The sequence below is a fragment of the Squalius cephalus genome (assembly GCF_949319135.1).
Source record: "Squalius cephalus genome assembly, chromosome: 1".
Classification (NCBI taxonomy): domain Eukaryota; kingdom Metazoa; phylum Chordata; class Actinopteri; order Cypriniformes; family Leuciscidae; genus Squalius; species Squalius cephalus.
In genome coordinates, this window is record NC_137122.1 from 74,965 (window position 1) to 86,671 (window position 11,707).

General features: G+C 42.5%; 1 protein-coding gene and 1 long non-coding RNA gene across 4 annotated transcripts in view; one reads left to right on the forward strand and one right to left on the reverse strand.

Annotated features, from left to right (window-relative positions):
* LOC307169465 (stonustoxin subunit beta-like) overlaps positions 1-6,063 on the forward strand; it is a 47,783-nt gene extending 41,720 nt beyond the window's left edge. Inside the window, exons 6-7 of one of the 3 annotated variants that reach the window (XM_079890126.1) lie at positions 5,090-5,119; positions 5,335-6,063. In XM_079890126.1, the coding sequence (XP_079746252.1) occupies positions 5,090-5,119; positions 5,335-5,900 (596 nt within the window). In that variant the 3' untranslated portion in view covers positions 5,901-6,063. The remainder of the gene's footprint in view (positions 1-5,089; positions 5,120-5,334) is intronic. The other 2 variants (XM_079890125.1, XM_079890127.1) reach the window with 2 other exon arrangements.
* Positions 399-1,072, reverse strand: LOC307172169. Its single transcript, XR_013823669.1, has 3 exons — positions 1,038-1,072; positions 909-964; positions 399-457 (listed from the first exon to the last, which is right to left on the reverse strand). It is a non-coding gene; the product is annotated as an uncharacterized lncRNA (long non-coding RNA).
* Positions 6,064-11,707: the final 5,644 nt, after the last annotated feature.

Here is an 11,707-nt window from a genome sequence, read left to right on the forward strand (position 1 = left end):
CGGTTCTTTGCCTTCACGTCGTGCATTAAATGCACAGCTATCCGTGGATTATCCCCCTAAAATACGGTCATCTGCCAGCAATGACAACTTAAAGCTGTTATTGATGTTTGCAACGCAATATTTGACTGGAAAGGTACAACGGGCGGTTACTTTCGTCAGTTGCGGCTTGTTGAGAAATATAATGTAGCGATTCAGCGGAAATGGAGTTTAATTTATTAATTTTAATTAAAACATATATTTATTTTAATTCCTCAAGTGGAATGGATTTGACTGACGGCGCTCTGAAAAGCGGACAGACAAATGCGCTGAATTAGAGACGGTAAAAGTGAGTGGATCCAATATCATTGATCTTAAAAAATGGTTCCGACGCCCATGTTCCTACCACACCGGTGGGTGTATGCACTCCGAAGCATCAGGTTTGGGCCTAGTGGCTCGCCATCAATGCACAGAACCTGGCCTGTACAAAACAGGACCAATTAATACATCACTCTGGTTCCAAGCATCACAACTATATCACCATAATCATAATATAATAAAGTCATCATATTATCATAATCAGTCTCACATAATCAGTCTCAGTTTGTTTGTTTTATCATGTACATGATTCAATATAAATACTGCATATAGCAATATAAATAATTTAACAATCAGCAAGAATACTCTTATAAATAGACAATATCAATAAATAGCTTCAAAATACATTTCAGAATCAAAGAGTAGTTGACTTCATAATTCAATATTCAACAACAAGATTAATTAATGTATTGCTCATTTAAATAGCCACAAAATGTATATATATAGTCAGACTCAGTATGATTAAAGTACAGCCAGCGCCAGCACCGGCTAACAGAACCATATACACATACAACACACTTTTAGCACCGTATAACAAACAGTGACAAACTCACCAGTTCCTGTATCATTAAGTCACTCAACAGCAGTCATTTGAAAAGGTAGAGGCAATCTAAAAGGTTGGCATACATAATAGTTAAACCAGCAGTTTAATTAATAGAATGTTTAAACGGCTAAATGCCTACCTGCAGCAGCTCAACACACCGGCTCGCGCACACACATACCAAACAACAGCGCGCGGCCGTATTTAAAGGAAAGTGACGCAACACTCTGTCAAGTCTCGTGATGCCACGAAGTCTCGCGACAACGCGAACACAGGGTGGAGCCGCGAATAAGGAGAATAACGGTGCGTGTCCACTGGCACGGTGCGAGCGGAGCGGAGCGAGCGTTTTCAATTCATTCCTATGGAAGTCGAGCTTCACGCTCGCGCAGTGCATTTTGGGATTGACAGCGGACCGGAGAAAGCGTTGAGAGCGACCGAGAGCGTCAAAAGGTTGGGCAGTTCTCGACTTTATGCAAATATCAAGCGAAAAACGCGGTTGGCAACCAATTGCTGTTCGGTTCGGGATGTGACGTCTGTCTTGAGATTTAAAAAAATATGCAAATTGTGACGGAGTTTATGCTGCATTTAGTGCGTAAATCATTTTGTTTAAAAATTAGACGCTTTGCAGTTGTTATATATGTTAAATATTTCATTTTGGATGTGTTTATTGTAATTATATTGGCTGGTTTTATAAAAGTTTATACAATTGAAAGGATATCTTTGCTTGGTGCATTTGGAAACAAAGCTTGTCTATTTCTAAATGTAATCGCGTGAATCTCTAATGATTATACTGTGTGTGTGTTGTAAAAAACTTAGATTAAACACACTCGCAACAGACACACCCCAAAGCGGAGACGTTACAGCGTTACCAGCGGCACTGAGCGGACTTTTGCCGCTGTAGTGGACACGCACCGTAACGGTACGTTCACACGGGGCGTCAGCGTCAACGCTTCCCATTGACTTTGAATGGGTGACGTCAAGCGTTGCCGAAAAGAATTGTGGATCCGTCGGCGGCGCTTCACTGGCGTTGCTCGCGGCAGAAGTTGAGAATTTTTCAACTTCTGCCGCGAGCAACGCCAGTGAAGCGCCACAGACAGAAGCGTCAGCCAATCAGGATCGCTCTATGCAAATACAGTAGCCAGGCGGCAGCCAATCACGTTCATCACGTTCATCCTGTTCAAGAGCAGCAAATTGAGGATAAATTTTAAAATGGAGGAGAAACTAATTATTGCGGTGGGCAATCACCCGGTCCTTTATGACCAATCACTTTTTATGTACCGGGATTCATACCGGAGAGACCAGGCGTGGAAGGAGGTGGCAGAGGCCGTTGGTGAGTTCCTGTCTAATTTCATTGGCTGACGCTGCTATGACCATGGCGTCAGTGCCAAACTTCAGCGACGCCTTCCGTCAAGCGTTGACGCTGACGCCCCGTGTGAATGTACCGTAAGGCAAAAATGTCTTGGTTACACTACGTTTAAATGTTGCAGATACGTCCACATTGTACATTTTAGCATCTATCCACATGTACAAAAAACTTACATTTTTGTGTCTCTGAAAATTACGTATTAATATCTACGTATTAACAATGGGACCAGGCTGTTCAATGATAAAATGAGAAAGATGAGAACAGATTCAATATTTTAGCAGATTAAAGCTTAATATACTGTATGAATTAGTTCCCCACATCATGACAGCAATATTACAGACAACACAACTCACCGTATTCTCTGTTGTCAGCTTGTCTTATTGCACATACTTGAATGAGTTGAATGTGCTTTAAGCCAATAATTTAAACCTGTATATCTGACATTAAATCCCCATACTCTGTGACTTTAAGTAGACACTATTTATGACAACAATGCATTTGTGAACATGAAGGAAACTTTTGATATTTACTGTTAAAATCACATTTAAATACTGCTGATCCTATTGATTCCAAAAGTTGAATGAATATCTAATGACAATATGTTTTTAAGAATTTAAGAGATATGATTTTGTGATATCAGCATTTAAAACCAAACATCAATGATGCATTTTTATGATTTTAATAATTAGAACTAAATGTGGCTTTCATGTATTCACAGAAATTCTCATAACTAGATGTACCGCATGGCGGTACAAAATATGACCGCCGCTCAGGCCTGCACTGGCTTTCCACAAAAAGAAATGACGTGGAGCAATTTGGCTGTATTGCGTGTTTATGTATATACCTAAAAAAAGTAGTAGTATGTGCATGTCTGTCTGTGTGTGTGTGTATGTGTGTGTGTTTGTGTATGTGTGTGTCTGTGTGTGTGTGTGTCTGTGCGTGTATGTATGTGTGCGTACATGTGTGCGCGTGTGTGTTTGTGTGTGTGTGTCTGTGCATGTGGATTTGTATGTGTGTGTATGGGTGTGTGTCTGTGCGTGTGGATGTCAGTGTGTGTGCATGCTTGCGTTTGTTTGTATTCCTGCATGTGTGTGTGTGACAGTATCATCCTAAACCAGCAACCCTTCGCTCAACACCACCATCTACAGGCCGATGAGTGTACAGTCACTAAATGTGCACATAAATGAATTTATTTTATACCCCCCATGGATGAAATTCTACGAAACTTAGCATACCCCCAGAGGATGTCAAGTTAATCATACACATGAAATATGGTGCAGTTCTGAACATCTCAACTGAAGATAGGGGCGATTAAAGCAGAATAATATTGCATTTTCATTTTTTATGGGAGGGGCGCAAATCACAAATGAGTGATTATGGGCTCAGTTGATGTGGGCCCTTAAGACCAACAAACCATAAGGAAGTGGTAGACAACCCCCAAATTAATTTTCATTTATTTTTTAATTTACAAATCTTGTTATTTTCTAATTATCTAATTGTTCTTATGAATTTATATGATCAAAAACACTCAAGTCAAGTCAAAATGCATTATCTAAAAGCAAATTTAGGTTTAAATATCACAACACCAATCATATCAGATTGAACGTTGATCAGACGCAGTAACATTACGTTACTGTAATATCGTTAATTGTTTTCTGAAAAGAAAAGCAGATGTGGGAGACAGACCTGTGTAGGGAAAAGCTTCGAAGTGTGTGGTGAGAAAATACGACGCTGAATACATTAAATTTGGTTTTATAAGGGCAGGTACTGAGGGAGTCGCACACGGACGAGAAGCGCAGCGCCGCGTCTACAACTCGAGGTATCGAACACGCGCACTTTCTCAGTTTATGGCCAGCAATATTGTTATATTTAAGGACATTACGAAATTAAGATAATGCCTGTACTATGTTGCAATTCAATTTTCAATTACAATTAAATACAATCGTTGCTGAGTCTGCAGTATGAACACTTTACCTCAGGAAGTACATTAACTGAATTAATTGAGAATCTCACCTGAAAATCTGATCATTTTCATCCACGCAGCTGATTTCTGTAAATAAATATAAAACTAAATGTATCTTGCAGCACAGGGTGAAGTCAGTAAATAGGCTACATTAATGACGCTTTGATACAAATATAATGTAGTAAATTTAATATAAAACTATGCAAATGGCGCTCTGTGGCGCGAGTCATCATGAAGAGGCAAAAACAACACAAGAAGTGCTCAAAAAACCAAGTGCAGGCATTGTTCAGAGTAGCATAAGCCCGATAAGCGAGGATTTAAAGGAAAAGATTTTTTATTTTTTTTATGAGGTTAAGTGCTCACGGAAGAGATGGGTTTTCAGCTGTCTTTTGAATGTTGCCAGGGACATGTTTCAACTGTGCTCATCCACACAGTCCAGACCACATTCACTCAGCCATTCTATCCGGGGTTTGGGGCTTTCAGTAGAATGATTAAAATGATTGAGCATCAGACATGTATTGATCAACTGATGTCTCTCTGAAAAAGAATAAAAAGGAGGTAGAGGTTTAATCCAAGTCTTATAAAGCAATATGATTACTTTGTATATGATTAATATGATTAACCATATTCCCTCTGATCAAATCTGTGCTCAGTTCATGTCTACAGAAGCCAAATCAGATATGGTGACGTGTCAGTAATATCAAACCCTCAACAGTGTTTGTGTCAGGATCTGGGCTCAGTAAACAGCAGAGACATCTCTAAATATCTCCTGTGTTGGGGGATTTCTGCATGTGTTAGCAATGGATGCAGGATCACTTTCTCTTGACATGATAATCACACTCTTCATGTCTGTTGATTTCCACAGTCACTGTTCCCAGGAGCGACTTCCTTCAATGTAAGTCAGAAAACAAGCAGAGAAACTCACTGAGTGTGTTCATGTTCTTCCTGGAGAAGCTGAAAGAACACACGACAGAAGAGTTTTAGAGTTGATCATGTGAATGATGATTAAACTGCACTGAGACACTGCTGATATACTGAGCATGAAGAGTTCAGATACATTAAAAGATCAGATTCATAATTCCTGACTGTGATGTGTTTTATCTCCATCAGATTTCCAGCTCTTCACTCTGGATCCGAACACAGTGAATAAACTCCTCCGTCTGTCTGAGGAGAACGAAGCGATTACTAACACTTTCCTAGAGTTTCAGCCGTATCCTGATCATCCAGACAGATTTGATTATTTTCCTCAGGTGTTGTGTAGAGAGAGTGTGAGAGGACGCTCTTACTGGGAGATTGAGTGGCGTGTTACTGCGTATATATCAGTGTCATATAAGAGCATCTGCAGGAAGGGAAACAGAAATGAGTGTGTGTTTGGATATAATGATCAGTCCTGGAGTTTGGTCTGCTCTTCCATCGGTTACTCAATCATACACAATGGCATAGTGACTCATCTCCCTGTAAAGCCCATCAGCAGTAGAGTAGGAGTGTATCTGGGTCACAGTAGAGTAGGAGTGTATGTGGATCCCAGTGCAGGAACTCTGTCCTTCTACAGGGTCGACGGAGACACAATGAGCCTCATCCACACAGAGAACACCACATTCACTCAGCCGCTCTATCCGGGGTTTAGGGTTTGGTCTGGATCAGTGAAACTGTTGATGAATGAGAAAAGCCTGTAGAGAGATTCTACCCATAATGCTTTGAGCTTCATGATAAATCAGTAACAGTGAGATGATACAGAGTCTCTTATTCTCTCTTCATTACATTAATAACATCTGAACTTCTGTCAGTGAAATATGTCAGAATAACTGTGTAATAAACCCTCATATAGACATCAGTGTGTGTGACGGTGTGTGTCTTCCTCATATAGACATCAGTGTGTGTGACGGTGTGTGTCTTCCTCATATAGACATCAGTGTGTGTGACGGTGTGTGTCTTCCTCATATAGTCATCAGTGTGTGTGACGGTGTGTGTCTTCCTCATGTAGACATCAGTGTGTGTGTGACGGTGTGTGTCTTCCTCATATAGTCATCAGTGTGTGTGACGGTGTGTGTCTTCCTCATGTAGACATCAGTGTGTGTGACGGTGTGTGTCTTCCTCATGTAGACATCAGTGTGTGTGACGGTGTGTGTCTTCCTCATATAGTCATCAGTGTGTGTGACGGTGTGTGTCTTCCTCATGTAGACATCAGTGTGTGTGACGGTGTGTGTCTTCCTCATATAGACATCAGTGTGTGTGACGGTGTGTGTCTTCCTCATATAGTCATCAGTGTGTGTGACGGTGTGTGTCTTCCTCATATAGACATCAGTGTGTGTGACGGTGTGTGTCTTCCTCATGTAGACATCAGTGTGTGTGACGGTGTGTGTCTTCCTCATATAGACGTCAGTGTGTGTGACGGTGTGTGTCTTCCTCATATAGTCATCAGTGTGTGTGACGGTGTGTGTCTTCCTCATATAGTCATCAGTGTGTGTGACGGTGTGTGTCTTCCTCATATAGTCATCAGTGTGTGTGACGGTGTGTGTCTTCCTCATATAGTCATCAGTGTGTGTGACGGTGTGTGTCTTCCTCATATAGACATCAGTGTGTGTGACGGTGTGTGTCTTCCTCATATAGACATCAGTGTGTGTGACGGTGTGTGTCTTCCTCATATAGACATCAGTGTGTGTGACGGTGTGTGTCTTCCTCATATAGACATCAGTGTGTGTGACGGTGTGTGTCTTCCTCATATAGACATCAGTGTGTGTGACGGTGTGTGTCTTCCTCATATAGACATCAGTGTGTGTGACGGTGTGTGTCTTCCTCATATAGACATCAGTGTGTGTGTGACGGTGTGTGTCTTCCTCATGTAGACATCAGTGTGTGTGACGGTGTGTGTCTTCCTCATATAGACATCAGTGTGTGTGTGACGGTGTGTGTCTTCCTCATATAGACATCAGTGTGTGTGACGGTGTGTGTCTTCCTCATGTAGACATCAGTGTGTGTGACGGTGTGTGTCTTCCTCATATAGTCATCAGTGTGTGTGTGTGTGTGTCTTCCTCATGTAGACATCAGTGTGTGTGACGGTGTGTGTCTTCCTCATATAGACATCAGTGTGTGTGTGACGGTGTGTGTCTTCCTCATATAGACATCAGTGTGTGTGACGGTGTGTGTCTTCCTCATATAGACATCAGTGTGTGTGACGGTGTGTGTCTTCCTCATATAGTCATCAGTGTGTGTGACGGTGTGTGTCTTCCTCATGTAGACATCAGTGTGTGTGACGGTGTGTGTCTTCCTCATGTAGACATCAGTGTGTGTGACGGTGTGTGTCTTCCTCATATAGTCATCAGTGTGTGTGACGGTGTGTGTCTTCCTCATATAGTCATCAGTGTGTGTGACGGTGTGTGTCTTCCTCATGTAGACATCAGTGTGTGTGATGGTGTGTGTCTTCCTCATATAGTCATCAGTGTGTGTGACGGTGTGTGTCTTCCTCATATAGTCATCAGTGTGTGTGACGGTGTGTGTCTTCCTCATATAGACATCAGTGTGTGTGACGGTGTGTGTCTTCCTCATATAGACATCAGTGTGTGTGACGGTGTGTGTCTTCCTCATATAGTCATCAGTGTGTGTGACGGTGTGTGTCTTCCTCATATAGACATCAGTGTGTGTGACGGTGTGTGTCTTCCTCATATAGACATCAGTGTGTGTGACGGTGTGTATCTTCCTCATATAGTCATCAGTGTGTGTGTGTGTGTGACGGTGTGTGTCTTCCTCATATAGTCATCAGTGTGTGTGACGGTGTGTGTCTTCCTCATATAGTCATCAGTGTGTGTGACGGTGTGTGTCTTCCTCATATAGACATCAGTGTGTGTGACGGTGTGTGTCTTCCTCATGTAGACATCAGTGAGTGTGACGGTGTGTGTCTTCCTCATATAGACATCAGTGTGTGTGACGGTGTGTGTCTTCCTCATATAGTCATCAGTGTGTGTGACGGTGTGTATCTTCCTCATATAGTCATCAGTGTGTGTGACGGTGTGTGTCTTCCTCATGTAGACATCAGTGTGTGTGACGGTGTGTGTCTTCCTCATGTAGACATCAGTGTGTGTGACGGTGTGTGTCTTCCTCATGTAGTCATCAGTGTGTGTGACGGTGTGTGTCTTCCTCATATAGACATCAGTGTGTGTGTGACGGTGTGTGTCTTCCTCATATAGACATCAGTGTGTGTGTGACGGTGTGTGTCTTCCTCATGTAGACATCAGTGTGTGTGACGGTGTGTGTCTTCCTCATATAGTCATCAGTGTGTGTGATGGTGTGTGTCTTCCTCATATAGTCATCAGTGTGTGTGACGGCGTGTGTCTTCCTCATATAGTCATCAGTGTGTGTGACGGTGTGTGTCTTCCTCATATAGACATCAGTGTGTGTGACGGTGTGTGTCTTCCTCATATAGACATCAGTGTGTGTGACGGTGTGTGTCTTCCTCATATAGACATCAGTGTGTGTGACGGTGTGTATCTTCCTCATGTAGACATCAGTGTGTGTGACGGTGTGTGTCTTCCTCATGTAGACATCAGTGTGTGTGACGGTGTGTGTCTTCCTCATGTAGACATCAGTGTGTGTGACGGTGTGTGTCTTCCTCATATAGACATCAGTGTGTGTGACGGTGTGTGTCTTCCTCATATAGTCATCAGTGTGTGTGACGGTGTGTGTCTTCCTCATATAGACATCAGTGTGTGTGACGGTGTGTGTCTTCCTCATATAGACATCAGTGTGTGTGTGACGGTGTGTGTCTTCCTCATATAGTCATCAGTGTGTGTGACGGTGTGTGTCTTCCTCATGTAGACATCAGTGTGTGTGACGGTGTGTGTCTTCCTCATATAGTCATCAGTGTGTGTGTGACGGTGTGTGTCTTCCTCATGTAGACATCAGTGTGTGTGACGGTGTGTGTCTTCCTCATATAGTCATCAGTGTGTGTGACGGTGTGTGTCTTCCTCATGTAGACATCAGTGTGTGTGACGGTGTGTGTCTTCCTCATATAGACATCAGTGTGTGTGACGGTGTGTGTCTTCCTCATATAGTCATCAGTGTGTGTGTGACGGTGTGTGTCTTCCTCATGTAGACATCAGTGTGTGTGACGGTGTGTGTCTTCCTCATATAGTCATCAGTGTGTGTGACGGTGTGTGTCTTCCTCATGTAGACATCAGTGTGTGTGACGGTGTGTGTCTTCCTCATATAGTCATCAGTGTGTGTGTGACGGTGTGTGTCTTCCTCATGTAGACATCAGTGTGTGTGACGGTGTGTGTCTTCCTCATATAGTCATCAGTGTGTGTGTGACGGTGTGTGTCTTCCTCATATAGACATCAGTGTGTGTGTGACGGTGTGTGTCTTCCTCATATAGACATCAGTGTGTGTGACGGTGTGTGTCTTCCTCATATAGACATCAGTGTGTGTGTGACGGTGTGTGTCTTCCTCATGTAGTCATCAGTGTGTGTGACGGTGTGTGTCTTCCTCATATAGACATCAGTGTGTGTGACGGTGTGTGTCTTCCTCATATAGACATCAGTGTGTGTGTGTGACGGTGTGTATCTTCCTCATATAGACATCAGTGTGTGTGACGGTGTGTGTCTTCCTCATATAGTCATCAGTGTGTGTGTGACGGTGTGTGTCTTCCTCATATAGTCATCAGTGTGTGTGACGGTGTGTGTCTTCCTCATATAGTCATCAGTGTGTGTGACGGTGTGTGTCTTCCTCATGTAGACATCAGTGTGTGTGACGGTGTGTGTCTTCCTCATATAGTCATCAGTGTGTGTGTGACGGTGTGTGTCTTCCTCATATAGACATCAGTGTGTGTGTGACGGTGTGTGTCTTCCTCATATAGACATCAGTGTGTGTGTGACGGTGTGTGTCTTCCTCATATAGACATCAGTGTGTGTGACGGTGTGTGTCTTCCTCATATAGACATCAGTGTGTGTGACGATGTGTGTCTTCCTCATATAGACATCAGTGTGTGTGACGGTGTGTGTCTTCCTCATAAGGCGATTGCTCCTGTCTGCCTCGCTGCCTGCTGTGAGTGTGTTTGCTTCGGTGCTGTAAGCTCCGTCTTAGCCTCGTATTTCCTTGTTTTGAACCATCATTTACTACAATTTCTAGTTGTTTATACTACTACTAAATACAGCTTACCCAACATCTCAGATTAACCTGACATCGCTAGCTTCCATTACTACTAGCACAACACGCTAGTAATTTCGCTAGCCTGTTAACGCGCCACCCGTGCGCTCAGCTATTTTTATTTATTTATTTTTCTCTCGCGCTCGCGCCTTTGAGTTCATAAAAAGCTCAGGTGAGTAAGAATCAGTCAACAAACACGGTGAGTAATGTCTTGTCCTGTTATTGTCACCTGCACTTCATGTCACATGTTTAGCATAGGCTTCTCTGCTGGCAATATAGGATTTATATGTGATAATTGCAAGGAGACAGTTAGGCTGACAGAGAAGATTTCAGAATTAGAGACACACATCCAAACTTTAATTGAGGATAGTAAGAGTGCTAGTGCTTTAGATACTATTTTGGATGCGCCTAGCATAGTGAACTCTTTACAGGGACGGACTGACAATCTGTGCATTCTGGAAAAGTCCAGAACGGCCGTCCAACCGAGGGCCGTCGGCACAAAAAAAAAAGTCTAATAAAGCAATATGAACAGCCAACTAGGGCACTAATACGATCACTTATGATACATGTAAAAAACAACAACTGAGGAAGAAGAGTCGGCCTACAGCCACCGACAGAAAGTTAGTTTTATAAGGCTGCACTTTTAAATTTGCTTACATTATGTTTGAATAGTTAAGTTATAGTATAGCAGTGGTCTCCAACATGGTGCATATGAGTTGCCCGCTAAACACATTCTTAAAATAGCCCTAACTTGCCGTCGGGGTTCCAGACTTCGAATAAATGGTAGCCTATCATTTTGCGACCTTTTCAACTAAACGTTTCGTTGAACTTTTGCCTCTACAAAATTATCCAACTCTCTTTGATTATACTCTGTCATTTGCGTTGCGTATGAGAAACATCAAATGGCAAACGCTCAAAAAGCGGAACAAAACTTGTTTGATCTGAGCAGCGCAGAGCATTATCAGCTCGGCCCAAAAAACAGCGATCGCGGACAAAGCTGATCTCGATCACGCAAACATTATTACACAGAGCTGCGCGATCCACTGAGAATCATTTCATTTCAGCGCAGAATTATCTTATCTCTATTATAAACCCACAAATGACTATGTGATTTAAGCTTGTAAAAAGCCAGATGAAACAGCGCTGATATTCTCAACATATTGACGCAAAAAACAGGCGAAACATTGTTCCGAAAACAAACCAGTTAGAAGACATCACACCACAACTTATGAATTAACTTTAGTAAAACAATGCTGTTATATTAAAGGGACACTTCACCCATTTGCATTAAGCTTTGCATTGTTAGAAACCCAGTCATACTATTGAATGGTCGTGCAACACTCTC